This window comes from Eurosta solidaginis, chromosome 2 (genome assembly GCF_040869045.1).
Source record: "Eurosta solidaginis isolate ZX-2024a chromosome 2, ASM4086904v1, whole genome shotgun sequence".
In the NCBI taxonomy this organism is placed as follows: Eukaryota; Metazoa; Arthropoda; class Insecta; order Diptera; family Tephritidae; genus Eurosta; species Eurosta solidaginis.
Window position 1 is genome coordinate 296,823,439 of NC_090320.1, and position 26,528 is coordinate 296,849,966.

The window sequence follows — 26,528 nt, forward strand, 5'->3', positions numbered from 1 at the left end:
CTAAAAATGTGAGGCGTAGCAAACCTTATTAAGCTTCAGTTGGTCTTATATATGACTATCAATAAAAACTTGACGCGTCCAAAGCTTTTATTTATTTGTCTGACAAACGCCCTAGATTGATGAGGAGTGTAGTGACTAGTATCTAGCACCTACCTAATAATTTTCTAGCTTTTAATATTATTATTACTTCATGTAAGTATTGTTTTCAATAAAACCGTTTAACTTAAAACTTTTTTTTTTAATTAATTTATTTTCAAGTTTTTAGTCTTTATTTAATTGCTATTATTCTCATTCTATTAAGTTTATTTAGTGACTCATTATTACAAGGACTCTTTCCTGAGAATTTGTTACAATCTAAGTCCTCAATACATAATCCTTCCTTGTCCCACCTCGAACTCCAAAGTATTTTGATGTCACTTCTACAGGACTGTATATAATATTTGTTCCAAATATGAGCAAAATCGGACCACAAATACGATTTTTTGAATATCTCGATCCTTGCACCACCTAGCCCCGATTTTTTTCTTATTATTTCATTGTCATCGGATTCTGAACTATATTCCAAGCTTGTAGCTTATCGGGAAGTTACTTAAATTTCAATTACAAAATTCGTGCCAGCCATCCAGCCTGCCAGCCAGCCAGCCAGTCAAGTCAAGCTAAATAAAACCGTTTAAAAATAAGGAAAATTTGAAATGTTTTGTGCTCTCAAAGTGACAATTAAAACACTGTGTTTTTGTTTTTTTAATATCTATTAACTACTATTTTAATACAAAACATATATAAGCACATACATAATACAAATTATTGGAGGTATCAAACACTCAGTAACCAAGTTGATATCATTTTTCAGACTGTCTACATTCTAGGGATGTCAGAAAAGCAGCGAAGGCTTTGGAAGACTGGCCTCTTCGGTACAAGCAAACCGCTTTTTCTGTCTTTCATTGCTAGTGAATTAGAAAGCTAAATTGATATTGCTCCAACGAGTCATTTAGATACATTATTCTTAAGTAGAACAAATTTTTCACTATTATAAATCCACAGTTTGACACTTCCTCCATTTACAAATACTTTGAGACTAAAACTAAGCATATGTATACCCGTTTTCATAGAAAAGATACCGATCACAGTTCTCATTGAAACTTTTTATGCGCATCATTTTTTCCAATTCCAGATTTTCGGTGCACCATTTTTCCTAACCATTTTAGCAACTTCAACGGTAACCAAATTGTCAAAGCTAACAACAAAAGTGTACAACCAAAAACGTCCAATAATAGATATTGATATAACGGCATATATGTACCATATGATTTCAAATATTTTGCGCCTTTATGTCTAGCTACGTATTCGATCCAATAAGAAGCCTCATCTAATGGATGTATAGGATTGTCACGAAATCGCCGAGAACTTTCTAATGCCTTCTGTTTATAGCTGGGATCACTTATGAGTAATTGAACATTCTGTACCAAATCTTCACTGGTCATTTGACCGAAATTCAAAGAACGTGCATAACCAGCACGCACTGATTTGATAGAATTACGATGCTGATCACCAAAAAGAGGTATACACAGCATTGGCACACCCCAATGGATACCCTCTTGTGTACCAAAGATACCACCATGTGTTATGAAAACTTTAACATTACGATGAGCCAGAATATCATTTTGTGGAAGCCAACTTTGTATTTTCACATTAGGCGGCATATGACCAATTGATGAATTTTCGAATTTCCATAGAACATCTTGTTTGAGTTTACCAAAAGCTTTGAGAATGAGCGCAATTTTCTCGAGAGGCATATCAGTGCTTTTTATGTATGACCCAAGACTGAAATAGACAACGCCGTGTGTAGAGTTGTCTAGGAAGCTCTAGGAATAAATATTTGCAAAACTTTAGTTTTAAGTATAATCAACCAATGCAATGTTTGAAACTTACCTGTAAATCTTGTGGCAGATGTTTAGGTTTTTTTATATGTAAACCTCCAACATTCACGAGTCCTGGCATTGTAGGGCGTGGCACATCAATACTACGATGACTATTGATCAACATTAATGATATATTTTTCTCGAGATCGAGCACGTGTGGCAAAGGTCCTGCAAACGGAATTATTTTTCTCATTATTCCACACAACAATTCGGCACTTACCATCTATAAAACCAGTGAAATATTTCTCTGCCATTTTTTGCATTTGAGGCATATAATACCATCTTCTCATTACCATATCATACAGTGATAAATATGTGTTATAAGCACGTTGTGTGAAGGTCATTTGATCGGTGTGAGAAAGCAGTAGATGTGGTATGAAAGCCCAAGGTGTTAGCAAACCCATTGTATTATCCATATTATCAGCATAACCCATTGTACCCAATGTCACTACTGGACATTTGAATTTTTGCGCAAACAAGATCATACTTTCATGAAAGAATTGTTCCATAACCATAACATCGAAATGTAGATGGTTGCTAGCGATCAATGATTTTACTTTGGGATCGTTAAGCGCATGTTCTGTGGTAAGTAAGCCCACTTTCCAGTACATTTGTAGATTTTGAAAATCGCTTGCATAACGCATTTGGAATATGTTCGCCTTGGGTACTGAAAGAAAAAAATTATTAGAGTATTTGTGATATTCCAAAATGCACTTTAGCTTTTTCAAAATACTACCCTATCTTAGAGCTTTTATATAAAAACGCTTCGATTTGAATGAAAAAAAAAACACTTTCTCAAACTTTTTTTTAAGTTAATAAATCACTATCTTTGAACTTGATTGAAGGAAACGCCCTGTCATAAATTCATTTATCCAAAAATTTCCTAATCAGGCTAGAAATTTAATGAATTTATGCTTAGCTAGTAAATTTTTCAAAGAAGTTCTGAGAAAGGAATTTTTTCAGCCGAATTTGTAGATAAAGCCTCATTGCATAAATATCTGAAATGGTGTATACTAATATAGGTGGGTTTCAAAACTTTTGCTGAGATACGACGTGATCGATATAAATAAGGCAATATTACATTCAGGCGTCGTTCCTACTTACGATAATACGGTATATCGAATTTGGGATCGATAATAATCTCAGTTAAATTTTCATGTGGATACTTTGTCGGATGATTGGTAATAGCTGTTACATGGTGACCACGCCGTAGGAGATCACGCAAGAAGTGTTCCAACCACATCCAATGACTAGGTGCAGGAAAGGGTCCCATAAATAAAACATTGTACGCAGTCGAACTTAAGGGAAGTAGTAGTGCCGCAAGGCAGAGTAATAGCCATCTTAACTGCATCTGTAAAGAGTTAAACAAAAATGTCTTTCCCTCAGAGAAATCATTTAAAATGTCAAAAATAAACTAAAGATAGATTTTCTGAATAAACTTTTCATATTTTTTTTCAGCACTCTTTTTTTATGGTCTTTAAAATATATATGCCAAATAAATTTGGTACGGAGGTTGCCGACGAAGTTGATGCCTCCCTAGAGAACAAATTTCTTTGGATTAAGAAGAAATCCGTTTTCCATATTTATCAAAAAATATGGCAAAAACAATACATTCGCCAGTGATACAAATTAATTCACTCTTTGACCTTTTGAAAATATATAAGTGTACTTTTTGAACTTTTCAGAAAAGCAAAACGGTGAAAATGTCAACAACGGCTCTGGAAAGGCAGAGTGCTACTCAAGCTTGGCATGAAGGGCTACCACTAAAAGTTTTAAGAGAGATCTGATCGAATTTGTAAGCCAGGTGCTAATTTTAAGGCCGCGGCACAATTAAATTTTTCATATAGATGCGTTTAACACAAGCTTACGCATTCCAGTAATATCGCCACAATCAACCAAGATGTTGCGTTTATAAATATGAAGGAACTTCAAACTTGCCAATTGAAGTTTATTTGGTCTTAACCATTCACCTACAAAATTTCGCGAAGCAAATTCTCCCTATACAACAAAAAATACTTGCTAACATATTTTGTATCGTATTCATTTGTTATATTGCAGTTTTTAATTGCGAAACATTTTTGAAAAGTTGCAAACGAGTGGGAAAAAAATCTCAGTTGCAAAGTGTGGCAGCACTCTTAGCCAAAGCAAATGTCAAATTCTTCTTCTGATGCTTTTCTTGCAAAAAAATTTGCAAGTTGGCTACTTTTCTATATCAGATGGCGCCAGTGTCGCTTAATCTACCGTTCACCATAAAAATACGTGCAGTCTACTCATAATGCATAACATTGAGTAAAAGGCGTCTATATGAAAATCTGCTTATGTGACGGGGCTTTTAAGCTTCAATATAACTTGTGAAGCATATACGAGGTGTGTTCAGAAAATAACGGGAATTTTTTAATTTCGTCGGTTTGGAGTGTCCAATTGTCAAATTTTTTTTATAATGTTGATACACATGTCGCTGAAGTAACTATGATAAAATTTTCAGCTGAATTGATTGTTTACTTTGTCAGTGACAGCTGCTAAGTTTAGGCGTGTTTTATTAGGTCGGCGATTTTCGTTTGTTAAAAAAAATGGATCAAAGGATTTGTATCAAATTTTGCGTAAAGAATGAAATAAAGTGTAACAAAGTGTGTGAAATGTTAACAAAGACCTATGGTGAGTCTGCACTGAGTAAAACAGTGGAGGAATTCTGGATCGCCAAGACCGAAAAAGGCTCGACAAGTGCGAGTTTTCACGGCTTTTGCACCACCTGTTCACACTGCATTGCTTGTTTTTGAATTTTTGGCCAAAAACAATACTGTAACGATGCCCCAGCCTCCATATTCGCTAGACATGGCTCCGTGTGACTTGTTTCTAATTCCAAAAATAAAGAGAACCTTGAAGGGCCATCGTTTTACAAGCATAGATGAAAGTAAAAGCGCATCGCTGATAGAGCTGAAGGCTATCCCAAAGATCGAGTTTGAGAAGTGTTTCGAGGATTGGAAGGAGTTCTGGCACAAGTGCATATAATCTAATGGGGACTATTTTGAAGGCGACAACATTAATGTAGATGAATAAATAAATATCTTTTTCAAAAAACGAAAATCCCCGTTATTTTCTGAACACACCTCGTATATACGTTTTTAAGTGGTGGAAATGAATCAATCTTGTCTTAAACTGTCAAAGTAAAAATATTGCAAAGCAATATTTCATGGATATTTAAAAAAAACACTTTATTGAATTATACATATTTTTGTTCATTAGCCTTTTAAACAATTAACACCTCAGCTTAACTAAATACCTTGTTACATTTCAATAATTGTAGTTCTTAAAAAAATGCCTTATATACAAATAAAAACGAAATATGAATGAAATAAGGGTTGTTCCGAAAAGAATGTGTAGACTTTTAGTTTATTATTTGTTATGTATATGGGTGAAGTACTGTTTAAGATTGTATTCTATTCAAATTTGTCTACAAGATTCTTCGGCCATTGAGTTCTTATAGCTTTCACCGTACGAAGAATTGAACTAGAAGATCTTGAATAAAAAATGAACAGTCAAAAATGTATTATATACAGGAAGACTCGTGAGCTTAGCGTAACGTATAAAAATTAAGAAAATACGTTTCGATGAAAAAAAACGTGAAGAAAAACAGGGATATAAATGCATGGAAATGAATCAAAATCAGTACGAAATTTAGCGAAAAAGCTGAGAGCCCCTGACGGCATGATAAAATTATCTAATCAGTATAATCAAATGAAATTCCTTGAAAACAAGGAAGTATCTAAAGAAAAGCGGTTGATATTAGAAAAACAAAGAGCACGAATTACGAACGTTTGGTGGTAGAAAATGTTTCGTATACACTAAAAATAAAGCTACATACAAAATTATGAAAAAATGTTACATATGTAGTTATAGTTTTGTATTAACCCAAAAGATGCTGTTGTACAACTTGCAGTGGCACCAATTTAAAAACAAAGTTTGGTAAGAGAACTATATCTAAGAAATATGACCGAGGAGGGTTCCAAGTAACATCGGACACGTTTAAACGGTTAAGCGAAAATTAAGTAGGTATTTAATTTTTATCTGAAAGAAGCTAAAGTTGCCGATATTGTTACAGTCGGAAAGTATAAGAAAAAAAGTTGTTGTTGTCAGTTTAGCCTCAGAATTGTATTTTTCCATATTGAAAATGGTCAGGCGAAAGGAAATATCCGTCGAAATACGAGCCCAAACCATTATTTTACAAACAACATGGAAAAAATATCGAGAAACAGCCAAACTTTTGAAAATATATGTATCTGTGTTCAGTTCATACGACCATTAGAAGATATCGGGAAACTGTACAAAATACTAACAGAAAACGATCTGGTTGACGAAGAAAGACAAATCAAAGAATCGGCAACAAATTATATGCAATAAGTAGGGTCAATTGATGGAAATCTGCATCAAAAATTCGTGCTGAAATCAATGAAGACATGGACTAACCAATTTCGCTCACTACAGTCAAAGGCCGGCTTAAAGAAAAAGTTATGATTGAACGCATTGCTGTCAGAAAGCCACTTCTACGCCCAGTATATAAACAGAAAAGACCGAAGTTCACTCAAGAACACATTGGCTGGACGATTGATCAGTGGAAATCAGTTTTATGGTCAGATGAATCAAAATTCGAACTTTGCGGTAGCCATAGGCATCAATATGTTCGCAGAAACGTTAATGAAAGATTCAAAACAGATTGCATTGTGCCAACTGTGAAACATGGCGGTGGCTCAGTGAAGGTTTGGGGCTGTTTCAGCTACGCTGGAAAAAAGAGCAGTATCACAGTATACTCCAACGCCATGCAATACCATCTGGCATTAATTTGGTTGGTTGTGGATTCATTTACCAACAAGATAACGAACCGAAACATACATCAACACTTTGTACTTCTTATTTAGAACGAAAAAAGTCACAGGTGACCTTGATACAATGGTGTGGCCAATCGCTCGATTTAAATCCCATCGAACTATTGTGGGAAGAATTGGGTCGACGTGTGAGAGATCTAAAGCCAACAAGCCTTCCTAACCTCTGGGATTTTTTGAACGAAGCGTGAAATAATATTCCACATTAAACACTTCTAAAACTCATCGAAAGAATGCCGAAATTGTGCGCTGCAGACATCAAAGCAAAATGTGACCATTTTCAAAAAAAAAAAACGCTTAAAGTAACGTACTTACTGTTTTCTTATAAATTTTGAGTAATTTCAGTAATATTCATTAAAAATGTCATTGGATCATAGAACTACGATGGATTTACAAAAATACTGCGAATATGTGACTAATATTTTAATAAATTATACAACAAACTTACAGAAACAACTTTTTCATCTTGTTTTAATACTTTTCGACTGTACTGTACGAAGATCAAAGGTTACTTTTTTCGAAGAAGGATGTACAAAAGCTAATGAAGGCTAGTAAGAACAAAACTCTGCGAAAACTAAGAGATACATTTTTTTTGCTTTCCTGCTTTCATTATCAACTATTTTAAATGCGCTTGTTTCCATTAGAGAAATTGGGAAAAAGTTTAAACTAGTCGAATTGCAAGCAAAATTTAGTGTGCATTTTCATTTCAGAACAGTCCTAATAATAAAATATGGAAAATTATGCTGATCAACCGCAGATATCAAACGCGCTCGTCAAATAAATGTTTAAGCACAACTCAGTTGTTCCTCATTTAAACTAGATTTGTTGAAAGATACGTTCATACATATTTATAGATAGGAAACAAAATCATTAATGCAATTTAATGCTTTAATTACATCATTTAATTTGATATTATTAATTATTAAATGGCTTACATAAATACATATGTAGGTAAGTCTGTTAAAATGAGGTGCAATTTTAAAATGCAAAACATTTTATGGAAGTAGGTTTGTCACTGTTATGTGACATGTAGGATTTAAGGCTAGACGTATGCGAAATCTTATTACTTTAAACGAGCAATTCTTGTTTGTTTGTATAGCCGAACGATCTCGGGAACGGCTCAACCGATTTAAATGAAATTTGGCACATAGATAATGTATCACCTTCTAAGACTTTCTACCTAGATGTTGCCACCCAGAAAGTTTCACAAGGTTGCCACCTATTCGAAATTAAAAAAAAATTGCATGAGATATGCCGATATGGGTATCAAACGAAACATATTTCACAACGTATTGACATTTAGGGTTGCCTCCTTTTCGAAATTAAAAAAAAATTTCATGAGATATGCCGATATGGGTATCAAACGAAAGGTATTTCACTCCGCATTACAATTTTGAGCAGGGTTGCCATTTAGAGTTGCCATCTATGCGAAATTTTAAAAAATTGCATGACATATGCCTATATGGTTATCAAACGAAAGGTATTTCACTCCGCATTACAATAGGGCCATTTCTGGTTGGGGTTGCCATTTAGGGTTGCCACCTATTCGAATTTTAAAAAAAATTGCATGAGGTATGCCGATATGGGTATCAAACGAAAGGTATTTCACTCCGCATTGCAATAGGGACACTTTTGAGCAGGGTTGCCATTTAGGATTGCCACCTATTCGAAATTAAAAAAAATTGCATGAGATATGCCGATATGGGTATCAAACAAAAGGTACTTCACTCCGCAGTACAATAGGGACATTTTTGAGTAGGGTTGCCATTTAGGGTTGAGGTAGTTAGACGAAATAGTACTCTACTTACTCATATTCTATTAAAGCTTTAAAGGAGAACATTAAAGTTAAAAATCTGTGTAAAAAATCTTACACATGATTCGATTTAATTTTAAATAATTTTCTTTTAAATGAATAATTGCAATTTCTCACATATTACTATCAGAAAGATTTCTCAGCACAAGGAAATATTGCCGAGCAAAGCTCGGTCGCCGAAGTATTATATAGTTATTGGTGAAACGGTACTAATTTCCTCATGTGCTTATTACAGCCACGAATTCACATATCGTTAGCTTAATGTGAAAATGTGCTAAGTCACTCTTTACGAATTTTACAGGAGACAAAAAAAAATGAATAATTTTTGAAATAACCTTTTATTTCAAAACTGTGAATGTGGATATCTTAGTTGCAATACTTTTGCCTGTAGAAGCTTTGAAAAAGATAAATAAAAATCATGTATGCTAACCCAGCAGCTATTTTATGACTTAGCACAATTTCCGCACTCAAAACAAATTTTGTCTCCTGACTTAGCACTTTTTACTCAATATGTTTCCCCATCACTCCTCCCATTTAATGATTGAAATATGGCACTAAAACTATATATTTCACAAAAAATACTATTCATTTGTCAAATTATTTCTAACGGTTCTGATCTTGACTCTTTTGCCGGATGGTGCGCAGACAATAATTTATTTTTAAATTCAAACAAATGCTGTGTTGTGTCTTATTCCAAAAAGACAACTGCCACATATTTTATCTACAAACTAAATACTAAATCTCTTAATCGTTGTCAAAAGAGTAAGGAAGTGTGTGTAATTTTTGACTCCAAACTCTCTTTTTCAAGTGACATTGACGTCGTTGTTTCAAAATTTGTTGTAATGGTTGGGTTCAGTAGACATAACATCAGTGACTTTAAGGACCCTATGACGTTTAAGGCACTTTATATATCCTTGGTCGGAAGTGGTCTTGAATATTGCTCAATAATATGGAATCCTTTCTATGAATCTAACTCCTATAAAATTGAGATATTTCAAAATTTGTTTACAAAAATTGCTTTACGTATGCTTCAATGGCCAGACGGCCTCCCATCATATACCAGCAGGCACAAATTGCTTGGTCTTCAGGCTTTGCACGACAGAAGAACTTTTATCTCACTCATGCTTGCCTATAATTAGCACGAATTGCTCTAATTTATCTAATTTGGACATCCCATATATTACACTGCGGGATCTTCGGCATAATAGATTATTAATCGAAATAACTCATAAAACGAATTATGCTATGAATGAACCTATAACTAGGACTCTACATCTAGCAAATCGATTCAGTAATGTTATTAATTTTAATAACATTTACTAAATTATGTTATAAGCTCGAGGCCTTATCCAAATAAAACACAGTATTATACTTTGTATTTGTACCTACTTTCGATATTTCAACTTCGATCTGAAGTCATCATCTGGAAAATTGAGTACGTTATTCAGACTGAAATAATTTAATAAATTTAAATATTAAAGGCCAATAATAATTTTTAAAAAATTTTAATAACAGCTTATATAAGTTTAAGCTTGAATTATTTTCTATTTTTAACTAGTCTGTAAGAAAGCATGTAGTTATCGACATGTAAGAATTGAAGTAGATTATGGTCAGCGCAAACCATTTATCAAACACCAAAGGCATGTCTCAATTGGGTGAATCCCATTTCAAGGGGTTGTGTTCGCAAACCTCTCAAGGAGTTGCCAGCGCAACCCAATTGTCAACCTCCAACCCAATTGTCAACCTCACCTAACCGTGGCGGATCCTGTTTCATTGACAGCCGAAGCTCTGACGACCCCAAGTTTCTCATGGAACTAGGGGGTGGGGAGGGCGGTATGGCCTAGAAGGTTTAATGTGGTCATAAGATTCGTTCCCGAGATGGTCGGGCTAGTACCTTAATAGTGCTTTGTTACCGGAATGTACCGGATCTATATCCGGCAAAGACACATCAACATCGGTAACACTCCCCAAAGCCTTCGGGAAGTGTCTTTATCGTTAATACAACAACAACAACAACAAAGCATGTATTTTTAGACTGAATGAATTAAATAAATAAATAAAATGCGCGCACAAAGAAATGACTAGTAAGTCAGATTGATATTATTGACAGATTGACTTAGCACAGTCTTTTTAACAGCTGACGCCTTACCACATTTATACATAATTGCACGTAAAAATGAAAATATTTTTTTTTTTTGTGATCGATGTATTTTGAATTCAGTTTTAAAACTGCATTAAAATAAATTTTTTCAAAAAAAGTAACTTAGCACATTTTCACATTAAGCTAACGATATGCTTTTCTGGCTTAAAATCTGGATAAATAAGTTGATCAAATTTTATTTATTTCTTTGTGTGAAATTTTAATACTTTATAGCTGTGATCACCAATGCCAACAACCAAGGTCTACTCAGGAATTCTGCAATTGTAAAGTAGTTAATTCCAGACCTATTAAAAAAAAGCATCATTTTGAAAACGGCAACTACTAGTATAAAAGCTTTACTACTTGTAATTCAAATGTAGGAGTATAAGTATTGTTCTTGTAAGTAATACCGTTAAAGTTCTTTAAGAAGGCAGTTATTATTATAATTTTTTTTAGGTAAAATTTATTAAGAAAATCTGATATTTGTAGTTAAAAGATTCAATAAGTACTTTATAAGTACTTTTATTATCAAATTAGAAGTTCATGTAGTGACAAACCCTGTAGAAAATTTGACTAGCTTAGAACTAGCGTTGAGCTATATCATTTGATGACAGTACTAGTTCTCGCTCAATATCATGCAATGGGTTCAAGTACCTGATTTTGCGCGGCAATGTAGGCCGAAATTATCTAAGAGAACCCCTAGTGAAATTTAATGACAGATTATATTCTAGAGAATTGTGTACCTTCTAATGAACTAAAACAACTCCGTTTTGAGGCAGATAATGAGGTAAAATATCTAACAAAAATATGCCTCGAAATTCACGTCAGTTCTTTATCAATTTACCTGCTTAAATATAATTTCTCTAGAGAGTTTTTCGTTTAGGGTCACGTGAATACATCTGACATCTGACACATCCGATAAATATCATTTATTGAGAATCTTAAATTTTTTTCTTTTTGGACTTTTTAGTAATTTTAAATATAATCTTTAGTTGTTATCGCTTGCGACCACAAAATTCGCTTTGCCGTTTTGTGTCAAACCGCTTTTCAGACGTTAGCAAAGCACATATGATTATCAAAATCTAGATATGTATAAAGCTTTATAACAACTTTTCCATTCCGCCATTAGTATTTCTAAAATTTAGTTACTTTTCCGTACGCACTTAATATTTAAGTGCGTAAATAAACTCGTTTAACCGAATACACGTGCGGCAGGGCTTTTCAAACTTTTTTGATATCAACCAGGGTTGGGCCTGTAAACTGTTTACATTGTTCACAGCAATTGTTTACATGTAAACAATGTAATTGTTTACAAGCTAATTGTTTACGTAAACAATTAATTTTTGTAAACAATTGATTTTTTTGCTTTTTCTTATGAGTCAGAAATAATCTACTACTAATTAAGCATTTTTACTATTTTTCAAACAGTTTTCCAAGTTTGCAAAAAAATAATAAAAAAATACGCTTTAATATTTAGTATTTTAATATTTTTTATAGATTCTCACTGTCTGGTTCTTCATTGTTTTGGTCAATTTTCATTTGATAATAAATAAAAGTAACTGTTTGGTCCTTTCAAATAGATCTGTTTGACTTGACAGTTTACAATATAATTTGAAATGACATATGCTGGTAAATGTTTACAATTGTTTACATTATTTACATTTGTTTACAATGAAAGTGTAAACAATTCAAAAAATGTAAACGCGCAACCCTGATATAAACCCATAATGATTTCGACGTTGTTGTTATTTCGCCTTACAAAGGCCATCATCCAGCTAGTTTTCCAGCTCTAGAATAGAGCTTACGATTTCTTCTCGAACACAAGCGATATTTTCGAGACCCGAGAAATCGAGAACTCGACTTCTCGCGAGATTCTCGTGTCTCGAAGTACTCGTAAATCTCGCGAGCTTCTCCACATTCTTAATTAATGGCTATATGGACAGTATTAATACACTTAGTTTTTTTTACTTGTGACTTTTTTGTTGATATTTAACGCAAACCATTTTTATTATACTTATAATTTTGTTCGCAACATGGCGGAACGATACAAGGTGGCAGCGTGGGACAGCTGATTATAAACTTTTTTTATTTGATTTGATACATCAGCTTTCGGCGCAGTACGATTTTGACATTTGTCCAACGAATTTACAAAAACAAAGTACATAGAATTTTTACATATGTTTGTAGGTATGTAACCATGCTGCCACCTTGTATCGTTTCGCCATGGTTCGCAATATATTATTTTTCAACGAGACATCAAGAACACGGCTTCTCGCGAGTTTCTCGAATCTCGAATTACTCGCAATGCTCGCGATCTTCTCGACTTTCAATTCAGTCGCTGCAGAAGAAATCGTAAGCTCTATATAAAACAGCCAATGAATCGATTAAGTTGAATGTCGAGAAGCTTGCGAGCATAACGAGTAATTCGGGATTCAAGAGTCTCGCGAGATTTACGAGAAATTCGAGAAGCTCGCGAGAAATCTCTTCTCGAACATGTTCCAGAAATCGTAAGCTCTACTCTGGAATGCTTCTGGAATACCCTAGATCATTGAGCAACAGAGTGAGTGCGTTATGTTTTTGGACACATGAGTTATGATAGGCAGATTTCGCTATTATGTTTCATTAAAACAAGGAAGCAGCGACATCTATTTTTGAAAAGTAAGGTTAATTAAATGCAGTGTAGTCACACCAAAGACAAAGTATTTAACAAATTGTCTGGCCCACAAATTGAATTCGACTTATATATGGATTTATCTGGTTCAAATCGTTGTTAATGCAATTACATGCAAAATTATTCATCTGGTTCAGGATCTTTGGCACCGGATGAAGCTTAACGATACAGTGCAAAATCACTTAAACTTACAACACGAAAGTAGAGACAAGGAAAAAGAAAACAGAGGAGAGTGAAGGAAAGAGGATAAACCAGACCCGAAACCAGACGGCGTTTTGTGGAACTGTTACGAAAGTGTTAATGGTTTGTTCTTGACAACAATCGTTGTCGACAAGTTATTGGTTTGATATCCATTTATTATCGCCTTGTTATAGGTAGATTAAAAGCGTTATCGATATCTTTTCTACAATAAATCTATAACAAATCGATGTTTTTTCTATAGTAAATCGATATATTTTCCGTAACGAACCCATGACCAATCGATAACAAACCAATAATAGCAGCTCGATAACATTTCGTATTCATGAATGAATATTTCCGTACAATAGCGAAATTATTCAAAAGTAGTTCCAAAATTATCCGGAAAAAGTCGAGCAAATAGTCCCGATATGTTCCCTACCGCATAATGATTTCGAAACAGTACGAAATGATCTCAAAATATTCCCGGAATTATGCAATTATTACTTAAAAATATCCACGATCGCCCGTGGTATAATTTTTATACTCAATTGAGCAGAGCTCAGAGAATATATTAACTTTGATTGGATAACGTTTGGTTGTATAGGTATAAAGGAATCGAGATAGATATAGACTTCCATATATCAAAATCATCAGTATCGAAAAAAAATTCGATTGAGCCATGTCCGTCCGTCCGTCCGTTAACACGGTAACTTGAGTAAATTTTGAGGTATCTTGATGAAATTTGGTACGTAGGTTTCTGGGCACTCATCTCAGACCGCTATTTGAAATGAACGATATCGGACTATAACCAAGCCCACTTTTTCGATATCGAAAATTTCGAAAAATCGAAAAAGTGCGATAGTTCATTACCAAATACGGTTAAGCGATGGAACTTGGTAGGTGAGTTGAACTTATGACGCAGAATAGAAAACTAGTAAAATTTTGGACAATGGGCGTGACAGCGCCCACTTTTAAAAGAAGGTAGTTTAGAAGTTTTGCAAGCTGTAATTTGGCAGTCGTTGAAGATATCATGACGAAATTTGGCAGGAACCTTACTCTTATTACTGTATGTTTGCTTAATAAAAATTAGTAAAATCGGAGAACGAACACGCCAACTTTTAAAAAAAAAATTTTTTAAGTCAAATTTTAAAAGAAAACTTAATATCTTTACAGTATATAAGTAAATTATGTCAACATTCAACTCCAGTAATGATATGGTGCAACAAAATACAAAAATAAAAGAAATTTTCAAAACGGGCGTGGCTTCGCCCTTTTTCATTTAATTTGTCAAGGATACTTTTAATGCCATATGTCACCAATCCTTGTGAAATTTGGTAAAGGCTTAGATTCTAGGACGATAACTGTTTTCTGTGAAAAAGAGCGAAATCGGTTGAAGCCACGCCCAGTTTTTATACACAGTCTGTCCTTCCGCTCGGCCGTTAACACGATAACTTGAGCACAAATCGATATATCTTTACTAAACTCAGTTCACGTACTTACCTGAACTCACTTTATATTGGTGTAAAAAATGGCCAAAATCCGACTATGGCCACGCCCAATTTTTTGATATCGAAAATTACTAAAAATGAAAAAAAATGCCATAATAATATACTAAAAACGAAAAAAGGGATGAAACATGGTAATTGGATTGGTCTATTGACGCAAAATATGACTTTAGAAAAAAACTTTGTAAAATTGGTGTGACACCTACCATATTAAGAAGAAGAAAATGAAAAAGTTTTGCAGGGCGAAATCAAAAGCCCTTGGAACCTTGGAAGGAAAACTGTTCGTGGTATTACATATATAAATAAATTAGCGGTACCCGACAGATGATGTTCTGGGTCACCCTTGTCCACATTTTGGTCGATATCTCGAAAACGCCTCGCATATACAACTACCACTCCCTTTTAAAACCCTCATTAACACCTTTAATTTGATACCCATATCGTACAAACAAATTCTAGAGTCACCCCTGGTCCACCTTTGTGGCGATATCTCGAAAAGGCGTCAACCTATGGAACTTAGGCCCACTCCCTTCTAAAATACTTATTAACACCTTTCATTTGATACCCATATCGTACAAACAAATTCTAGAGTCAGCCCTGGTCCACCTTTATGGCGATATCTCGAAAAGGCGTCCACCCATAGAACTAAGGCCCCCTCAGTTTTAAATACTCATCAACAGCTTTCGTTTGATACCCATATTGTACAAACGCATTCTAGAGTCACCCCTGGTCCACGTCTATGGCGATATCTCGAAAAGGCGTCCACTTATAGATTTAGGGCCCACTCCTTTTTAAAATACTTCTTAAAACCTATCATTTGATACCCATATCGTGCAAAATAATTCTAGAGTCACCCCTGGTCCACCTTTATGGCGATATCTCGAAAAGGCGTCCACCTATAGAACTAAGACCCACACCCTTTTAAAGTACTCATTAACACCTTTCATTTGATACCCATATCCTACAAACAAATTCTAGAGTCACCCCTGGTCCACCTTTATGGCAATATCTCGAAAAGGCGTCCACCCATAGAACTAAGGCCCACTCCCTTTTAAAATACTCATTAACACCTTTCGTTTGATACCCATATCCTACAAACAAATTCTAGAGTCACCCCTGGTCCACGTTTATGTTGATATCCCGAAAAGGCGTCCACCCATAGAACTAAAGCCCAGTCCCTTTTAAAATACTTATTAACACCTTTCGTTTGATACCCATATCGTACAAACAAATTCTAGAGTCACCCCTGGTTCTCCTTTATATCTATATCTCGAAAAGGCGTCCACCTATAGAACTAAGGCCCACACCATTTTAAAATACTCATTAACACCTTTCGTTTGATACCCATATCGTACAAACAAATTCTAGAGTCACCCCTGGTCCACCTTTATGGCAATATCTCGAAAAGGCGTCCACCCATAGAACTAAGGCCCACTCCCTTTTAAAATACTCACTAACACCTTTCGTTTGATACCCATATTGTACAAACGCATTCTAGAGTTACCCCTGGTCCACGTTTATGGCGATATCTCGAAAGGGCGTCCACCCATAGAACAAGAGCCCACTCCCGTTTAAAATACTCATTAACACCTTTCATTTGATACCCATATCGTACACAAATTCTAGAGTCAGCCCTGGTCCACCTTTATGGCGATATCTCGAAAAGGCGTCCACCTATAGAACTAAGACCCACTCCCTTTTAAAGTACTCATTAACACCTTTCATTTGATACCCATATCCAACAAACAAATTCTAGAGTTACCCCTGGTCCACGTTTATGGCGATATCTCGAAAGGGCGTCCACCCATAGAACAAGAGCCCACTCCTGTTTAAAATACTCATTAACACCTTTCATTTGATACCCATATTGTACAAACGCATTCTAGAGTTACCCCTGGTCCACGTTTATGGCGATATCTCGAAAGGGCGTCCACCCATAGAACAAGAGCCCACTCCCGTTTAAAATACTCATTAACACCTTTCATGTGATACCCATATCGTACACAAATTCTAGAGTCAGCCCTGGTCCACCTTTATGGCGATATCTCGAAACGGCGTCCACCTATGGAACTAAAGATCACTCCCTTTTAAAATACTCATTAACACCTTTCACTTGATACCCATATCGTACAATCTAGAGTCAGCCCTGGTCCACCTTTATGGCGATATCTCGAAACGGCGTCCACCTATGGAACTAAAGATCACTCCCTTTTAAAATACTCATTAACACCTTTCACTTGATACCCATATCGTACAAACATATTCTAGAGTCAGCCCTGGTCCACCTTTATGGCGATAGCCCTAAATGGCGTCCACTTATAGAACTATGGCCCACTCCCTCATAAAATACTCTTTAATACCTTTCATTTGATACACATGTCATATAAACACATTCCAGGGTTACCCTAGGTTCATTTTACTACGAGGTGATTTTCCCTTATTTTGTCTCCATAGCTCTCAACTGAGTATGTAATGTTCGGTTATACCCGAACTTAGCCTTCCTTACTTGTTCTGGTTAAATTTTGAGCGTTAACAATAATTTTGCAGATATTAACATGATGTTAGTTTACATTATGAAAATACTTACAGAAAAGATTTGCTATTCCGATAACCTCTTTTGGTCTCAAAATAACTGTTTTAAAAAATACTTTGCTCAAATCTCAGTGATAGGATAGTGAAAAAGCAATTGAAAATAGAAACTACACAAAGAAAAATCAAAAAAATCTAATATAAACATATCTAACTGAGAAAGACCTTTTTTGTGCTTGGAAATCAGTGTTAAACCGAATTTATTTTTCTGGTTAAATGCAAATTCTGCTATTTATTTATATATAGAAGGTTTTTAATAAATGTTTTAATTCAAATTAAAAAAAAAAACTTAACCAAATTTGATTCAGGATATTTATTTAGCTCGATAGGGTCGTCACCCATACTTTGAAAACCACTGCCATACGCTATGAATACGAGTACAAAGCCAATCAGTTAAAACTAATAAAGTTGTAGGTATGTATGTTACTGACAATCTTTCTTGCATAACAAGCATTCAGCCCAAAATTTATTAACATAACTGTGCATGCAAGTTACTGCGCTGTCCAGAGAATGTGAACTGCAAAATTGGCATACATTTAAAAATAACCACCAAAAAAGCTGCACCTGATTGGCAACTTATACATAGATACCCAACAAACAGCGCTAAAATTTTTCTCCAAACTTCGAGAAATATATAGTTCTCAAGTTGATATCTAACATTATTTTGAAATTATTCTCCAATCTTAGAAACATTTACAGTTCTTGTCCAATTGTTGTCCTACATTGAATATCGAGTTGAGGTGAACTTGAAAATAAAAATGTTCTCCAAGTTGGTACCAACAAAGACAGCAGCTGTTTATTCGAAAGAAATGAACAAGTGGTTGGTCGCATTAATTAAGCATTATAAATTAAAAATAATTACTATATATTTTGTTTTAGAAAATCGCATTAGAGTACAAGTTGGAGAACTATTTTGTCTCAACATAAGATACAACTTTTCTTGTTATATAAATAAAATAATTAAAAAAAAATTTTAAGTTAAACGGTTTTATTGAAATGAATACTTACATGAAGTAATAATAATACGAAAAGCTAGAAAATAATTAGGTAGGTCCTAGGTACTAGTCATCACACTCCTTATCAATCTATGGCGTTGATCAGACAATTAAATAAAAGCGTTGGGCGCGTGAATTTTCTAAAAATGTGACTGATTAAGGTTCAGTTAGTTTTACTTATGACTATCAGTAGAAATATGACGCGTCCAACGCTTTTATTTAATTGTCTGATCAACGCCATAGATTGATAGGGAGTGTGATGACTAGTACCCAAGACCTACCTAATTATTTTCTAGCTTTTCATATTATTATTACTTCATGTAAGTATTGTTTTCAATAAAACCATTTAACTTAAAAATTTTTTTTTTATTATTTTATATTCAAGTTTTTAGTCTTTATTTAATTGTCTATTATTTCTCATTCTATTTAGTTCATTTAGTGACTCATTATTACAAGGACTCTTTCCTGACAATTTGTTACAACCTAAGTCCTTAATACATAATCCTTCCAAAGACTTTACTGGACTCTGCACCACGTATGCTTGTCCCTCCTCTAACTCCAAAATATTTTGATGTCACTTCTACCGGACTGTATGCAATATTTGTTCCAAACATGAGCCAAATCGGGCATCATAGGTCGCTTTCTATTCATGTATCTATGTATTATGTGTTCCAAATATGGGCAAAATCGGACCACAAATATGATTTTTGTGAATATCTCGATCCTTCCGCCACCTAGCGGCGATTTTTTTTTTTTGATAGGTCGCTTTCAATTCTTGTATGTATTAAGTGTTCCAAATATGAGCCAAATCGGGCCACAAATACGATTTTTGCGAATATCTCAATCCATGCGCCACCTAGCGGCGATTTCTTCACAGGTCGATTTCTATTCTTGTATGTATTAAGTGTTCTAAATATGAGCCAAATCGGTCCACAAGCGGTCAGCTAGCGGCGATTTTTTCTTATTATTGCATTGTCATCGGGTTCTGAACTATATTCCAAGTTTCATGCTTGTAGCTTATCGGGAAGTTACTTAAATTTCAATTACAAGATTCGTTCACAACGGCCGTGCAGCTGTGCATGCGGCCATGCGGCCTGTCAACTCAAGCTAAATAAAACCGTTTAAAAATGCCCCTTTTTCATGACGGAAGTCACTCACAACTTGAGCTACTACTTGCTAGTTATCAAGCCCAAATTTTTATTGTGTATTTGAGGATAGAAATACGAAAAAGTTCACTAAAAATGTGCAACTTTTCCAAGCCTTCAAAATAACTGCATGGACTGTCTACCTACAAATGTTTGATACGTATTGCCTTTCTAGGACAGGTATGGCATATTTTGGAACATTACAACTCAAATTAAGACACCCTTTACAAAATCTAGTGAAGCCAATTTTAACAACATTTTCATGTTTTTTTAACCAATTCAGCCGAATAAGTAGGTATAAATGATATGTTCATATGTACATATGAACGAAGTACGGCTGCAATTATGCACCTCAACAATTAAGTTAAAAAACATCAAAGGCAATTAATTAGCATTCTTTGAATCGTTTAATAATACACGTAAATGCTTAGCTCAAAAATAATATTATTTATTGCAAGTTTGCCAATAAAATGTAAAGAAAAGAATGCGTGTTTTTTTTAAACTATTTGATTAATGCACATTATAAAATAGTGTGGATTGTATTAAAGTATAAAGAGAATAAAAAATAATACTTTTTGTACTTTGTCATTAAAATTGTAATTTCTACCGGCCAAGTATCTGATTTAAGTAAAGACCTCATTTAACCGTTAAAAAAAGAAAATCAAACATATATTTGTCGCCGGTATTGTAAAAGCTTCTAAAATGAGGTGTAAAATGTTTCAGAGGTTAGCACGAAAAAAATATTTGAGTCAAATCCGCAAGAGTCATAAGGACCTTGAGACCACGTGGTTTGTCCACAGCAAGTCCGTTCCCCTAATCTCATATTCTTCGGTTTTCCTCAGAAGATAACCTAGCGCACATTGGGGACGAACTTTTCAAAACCACCTACATATCACAAATATTAACCGATTTTAATCATTTTTGTACAGAAATTTTTGTAATTGAATTCTGAAGAGACTCACATCGCCTGATTTTTAAAATTAATTAGAAAAAAATTAAGAAAAAAAACAATTTTGCAAAATGTTCTTTAAAAAATTGTTTAAACAAATTAATTTTGCAAAACTAATGTCAATTAGCAATACCTACTATCTCTTAAAGTGTATATCATTCTCTTAAGTATTGGGCAAAAATTGTATGTCACGAAAGTGATACATAAATACGTATTAAAATATAAAGTTCTGCAAAGAAAAGGCTATTTTGCAACAAATTGTTTAATAAACAAATTAATTTGAAGAATCAAGCGATGTGAGTCTCTTGAGAATTCAGTTAAGAAAATTTCTGTGTAAACTTTGTTGCAATCGGTTGATTTTTCGAACCTGTAGGTGGTTTTGAATGAAATTAGTGCTTAATCCCGAATGTGTAGCTGTGGTCTTATTGAGATGTCGCTGCCTCGCGTATGTCCTTTTTGGAACCTTTCATAGCCATCTCATCTGTAAATTCATTCCTTTCTATATCGCTGTGGCCAGAGAAGGGATACATTGAGATGCTTTATGAACGCGAGCGAGGCTCGACAACTCCGCAGGATATCCGACTTTATCAAGTTGGATTCAAATGTCTTTAAGGCGGCCTGTCGACGAAGAGAAGTCTGGTTGTCCTCTCTATAGCATAGACCTCCGAATGCAAGGCACTGTGTATGTTGAAATTCTCTTACAACTGTCTAGGCTTTACTCCCATTCCTCCATTGAAAGGTATCCTATGTTCTGCACCTAAAAGTCACAAACTCCGTTATATGGTCGATGTTGAACGTTTTTGGCGGATTTCCACTTATTTGTTTCCCTAGTCAACCCTTTCGCAGCCAATCCTTGCGGGAACACTTGTACAGGCATTAAGTGAAAAATTACGTTTAACCCTTTTTCAGATGTGCTGCTCACTGCGCCTGACATTCCCAGGCATGCCTGCCGTTACACGTTCCCAACCCTATGTTGATTGATTTTTTTGTTTAGCGCCTTCCACTAGACAAAGGCTCCATACGTTAAAGTCGGTCAAATGACTGTATTGTACTTGCCATGAATGATAAGCGTTCCCAGTTCCTCCCGAAAGTTCTTGAGCAGGTGTAGTATGCTGCCAGAGCTTTCTTTCAACTCACCTCAATGTTCCTTTTCCAGCTTAATTTGGAGTCGAGAGTCATGCCAGGATATTTGGCTTTAGAAGAAAGGTTCATCGTCCCGTTTTCGTTGGACTTAACCCCTACCCGTTTCCCGCTAGTCGTTGGGAGGAATTCACCAGTGGTCAGAATCACTATTTTATATATAGATTTCCATAATTTCATTAAATACCGGTATCCATAGAAGAGCAGCCATTTGACATGCTCCTAAAGTTTCATTGACGACCCTTCTCCTGAGGATAGCAAACAACATTAGGGCTTTCGGTGACATGTCGTATAAAATTTTTTCTAATGGCCTCTGTTTGAACTTGGTTGAAGCTCCCTCAATGTCGGGGAAGGCTGCCGAGGGGTTTTGTTCTTTGCAATTGAGTGATTTCTCGCTATTGTTAAGATTGTAAAGTTTTTTTACAAAGTTTTAAGTCCCTATGTAAGTAATCACTTTTGTTGTAGAAAGTATCCACAAAAAGTGTACAAATATTCACAACACGCCTAGTATCATTACGTTACCTCGTGTTAATTATTAAATATTTTATGGCTGCTAGGTCAATAAATCATAGAAACATATGCCCATAAGTACTTAAACTAGACTTTCCTATTAGGGTGTTGCCCGAAAGTCTAAGTCACTGGTGAACAGTGAAAACAAAATTTATTTATTGATTAACTGGATCTAGGTCATAAGGAGTAAAAAACACATCGGTACCCGTTCTCAAGGGCAAATACCAAAGTCTAGGTTCGGTGAAACCGCTGAAGTAGGCGTGGCTTTCAGGCGATTTCGCTCATTTTCAGAGCTATGCAAAAATGTTTATGCCAAATTTCGTTCAGATTGGGAGACTTTTGTTCGACTTTGGCATTAAAAGCATTTTGAAAAGAGTAACAAAAAAAGAGGCGGGTCACGGACATTTTAAAAATTTGTTTAAGTTTTGTTCTTAGCTCAACCATACCATCACTCTGAGGTAGAAGAAAAATATCAGTCAAATGTAGTTAAATCCCATACAGTTACTGCAAACATTGTTAAGGTTAGACCCTTAGGAAAAGTGATCGTGGTCTTTAGCCGATTTTGATTATCTCCACTCAGTCTATATAATTTGGCATAATTTGTATAGCGTCTCTACAAAATTTCAATGTAATATCTTTAGCGACTTTTCATTTGCAGCTTGTTAAACTTACAAATTTTCTTCTTATAAATGTGGGTGGTGCCAGTCCCATATTCCAAAACTTTTTAGAATTTATTTCATTAGCTTAGCGGTATTCCCTTTTGAATTATCTCATTTTTTTAATTTTCCATTTCGAAAAAGTCCGATTTCGCTCATTTGCAATACCAATCTATTCTGGGTCCAGATAAGTCCGTATGTATATCGAATATGTTGAAGATATCTCAATATTCGCTCAAGTTATCGTGCTAACGGACAAACGAACGGGCGGACGGACAGAGATGTGTTCGTAAAATATTTTTTCAATACTGATAATTTTGATATATGGAAGTCTATATCTATCACGATTATAAAAATTGAAGCCACTCATCAAATTTTCTTATTTGGTACACGTGAAGTGCAAGCTACGACAGAGTTTTGTGCGCCCTGTTTTTGTAATGACGTTCGATTCGAAAGTAAAATTTTGGAAAGTAAAATTCATGTCTTAAAAGTTAAAAACAAACTGAAGTTCATAATAGATATATGTGCATTGAAACAATTTTCCTCTATGCCTTATCAAATTTGTTGTGACACCAAATTGGTTTCGTTGTTGTGCCATTTTCAGTGCATTTTTTGCTCATGATAGGTATTTCGTTAGTTACCTCAAAAGAGCACTGTGCTACAGCAGAGAATTTGTGGCGTTAGACTTTAAATTATTTCAAAATAAAAAATAATTGTCACCCTAATGATCATAAACTTTTGGGTATAAGTAAACGTGAAAAATTAAAAAGCTATATGCAACAATGTATGAAAATACAACTACTTGTAGAATAGGAAACAATAAAAATAAATCGAAAAGTATGCCAAACCGTTGCCTTTGCCCTTGTCACACTTTTCTTCTTCGAGCAACGCCTGTTGCTTGGGTATATTCAAATTTGATTGCTGCTTGAAAAAGATTAATGAATAACAAATATACTTAGTTAAGATAATTAGGAGTTAGCAAAATATTTCCAGCAAACAACCACACACAATTATTATTATTATTTTTTTTATTATAAAGTAATGCTTTGATAACTTTGTTCACATTTTGTCTGGCGTTTATTTGTCTACATTTGCGCGTGTGATCAGCTGCTAGCGCTAGCAAAAAAAAATTATATATCGCTAATTCGCTTAAACGTGCTTAAAGTAGCAAACGCACTTCTATGAATGCATGTGTGACTTTTTTTTTGATTACACATTTGTAATGAAATATTTAAAACTGTATTCAAAATTAGTAGATAGTTTCCGTGTTTGAACGTCAATGCAAACGAGAGGCGAATGAATATTTGAAGGTGAATGTATCGCATTCAATTGAAAGCTAATTATATCCGAACGTTGGAGTGGTAGAAAAATAAATATTCGTTTAACAAAATCGATGCGATGTAAATCTTCTATCAAAATGATTAAATTTCAACTATTTTGTTAGGATTGTATTAAATTTGGCTTTTCCAGATTCTCGGTATTTAGGCTTACTCAGCTAATATTTTTTATTAATTTTATTTTATTTTTTTGTCTTATTTTAATTTGTTACATTTTCAATATATTATTTTATTTTATTTCATTTAATTTAAGTTTATTTAATTTCTTTCAAAATGATTAAATTTCAACTATTTTGTTGGGATTGTTTTAAATTTGGCCTTTTAAGATTCTCGGCGTTTAAGCTCACGCACTAATTTTTTTTATTTTATTTTATTTTGTTACATTTTCAGTATTTTTTTTATTTTATTTTATTTTATTTATTTTATGTCATTTCGTTTCAGTTTTTTTTTTTAATGTTATATTATTTTATGTTATTTTATTTTATTTTATCATTTAATTTCATTTACCTTTTTCATTTTATTTTATTTAAGTTTATTTTTTGTTATTTTATTTTGTTTTGTTCTACAAATTATTTTAAATTTTCCTTTTTTAAACTTAATTTTGTTTTGTTTTATTTTATTTCATTTAATTTTATTTAATTTTCTTTCATTTAATACCGTTTATTTTAATTTTATTTCATTTAATTTTACTTTATTTAATTTCATTTTATTTTTTTTTTTTTATTTTATTTTAATTTATTTTATTTAACTATACTTTATTTTATTTAAGTTTATTTTATGTTATTTTATTTTATTTTGTTTTGTTCTATAAATTATTTTAAATTTTGTTTTGTTAAAGTTAATTTTGTTTTGTTTTATTTTATTTAATAGAATTTTATTTAATTTCCTTTCATTTAATTTCGTTTATTTTAATTTTATTTTATTTCATTTAATTTTACTTTATTTAATTTTATTTTATTTTATTTTATTCTATTTAATTTAATTTAGTTTAATTTAATTTAATTCACCTTAATTTTATTTTATTTTATTTTATTTTATTTTATTTTATTTAAGTTTATTTTATGTTATTTTATTTTATTTTATTTTATTTTGTTTTATTCTATAAATTATTTTAAATTTTGTTTTGTAAAAGTTAATTTTGTTTTGTATTATTTTATTTAATTTAATTTTATTTAATTTCCTTTCATTTAATTTCGTTTATTTTAATTTTATTTTATTTCATTTAATTTTACTTTATTTAATTTCATTTTATTTTATTTTATTCTATTTAATTTAATTTAGTTTAATTTAATTTAATTCACTTTAATTTTATTTTATTTTATTTTAATTTAATTTACTTTATTTTATTTTATTTTATTATATTTTATTTTATGTTTTTTTTTTATTTGGTTTATTTTATTTATTTTATTTTCTTTTCTTTTTTTTTATTTTCTTTTCTTTTATTTTATTTTATTTTATTTTATTTTATTTTATTTATTTGTTCACATCGTTGATCCTCTTTTATTTCATTTTATGTTAATTGAATTTGAATTATATTATCTTATCACTTCATTTCATACCACTTTCATTTATTTTATATTGCTTCATTATCGGAAATCACTTTCTATTTTCCTCACATTTATTCAAGTATTCTTCACCTTTCAAGTGTTTTTGTTTTTTTATTGAGTTTCGCAATATATATGTATATATATTTTTTTTTGTTCTTTGGCTTTTTGTATTACGACCAAATTACGACAGCACGTTTTCTATCGATTATAAAATTTTAGCGTCCGTTAGACTGCAGGTTGCAACAGCGACTGTCCAAATCGTTGCAGCTCACGGCCCACGAAAGCGTTTGTCTGGCGCTCGTTTGGCGTATAACATTAATGAGTTTGTTGCCGTTTATACATATTTATTTGTACATATCCATACGTCTATAAATACGCACACACTTAAATGCTTACTGTATATATGTATGTGCAGTAATCTGAATATATAGCATTATGATCTTTTGGCTTATCGTTAGAGTATATTGTTGTGGTTATATCAAGAAGTAGATTTCATGTTGCTATAGAGTTGCCAAATATTATTTTTTATTTCCAATCTATTATTTGCACTACCCT

At 33.3% G+C, this 26,528-nt stretch overlaps 1 protein-coding gene across 15 annotated transcripts; it reads right to left on the bottom strand.

Moving 5' to 3' along the window:
- Window positions 1–730: 730 nt before the first annotated feature.
- LOC137241258 (UDP-glucosyltransferase 2-like) lies at window positions 731–26,257 on the bottom strand. 15 transcript variants are annotated; one of them, XM_067768657.1, is made up of 7 exons: window positions 26,043–26,255; window positions 23,938–24,010; window positions 15,101–15,179; window positions 3,024–3,270; window positions 2,140–2,586; window positions 1,930–2,087; window positions 731–1,862 (listed from the first exon to the last, which is right to left on the bottom strand). In XM_067768657.1, the coding sequence occupies exons 4-7, from the start codon at window positions 3,268–3,270 to the stop codon at window positions 1,131–1,133; spliced, it is 1,584 nt and encodes a 527-aa protein (XP_067624758.1). In that variant the 5' UTR covers window positions 15,101–15,179; window positions 23,938–24,010; window positions 26,043–26,255; the 3' UTR covers window positions 731–1,130. The 15 variants fall into 15 exon arrangements, with proteins under 15 accessions (XP_067624758.1, XP_067624757.1, XP_067624754.1 ...); XM_067768656.1 differs by having other exon boundaries at window positions 25,986–26,255; XM_067768653.1 differs by lacking the exons at window positions 15,101–15,179; window positions 23,938–24,010 and adding an exon at window positions 24,153–24,205 and having other exon boundaries at window positions 25,986–26,257.
- Window positions 26,258–26,528: the final 271 nt, after the last annotated feature.

Coding starts and splice junctions, on each gene's coding strand:
- LOC137241258 (XM_067768653.1), bottom strand. CDS start 26,013: ATGAAGCAATATAAAATAAATGAAAGTG. Junction 24,206..25,985: donor ATATAAAATAAATGAAAGTG/GTATGAAATGAA, acceptor TTTTTTTGCTAG/CGCTAGCAGCTGATCACACG. Junction 2,587..3,023: donor ATTCGATATACCGTATTATC/GTAAGTAGGAAC, acceptor TTTTTCTTTCAG/TACCCAAGGCGAACATATTC.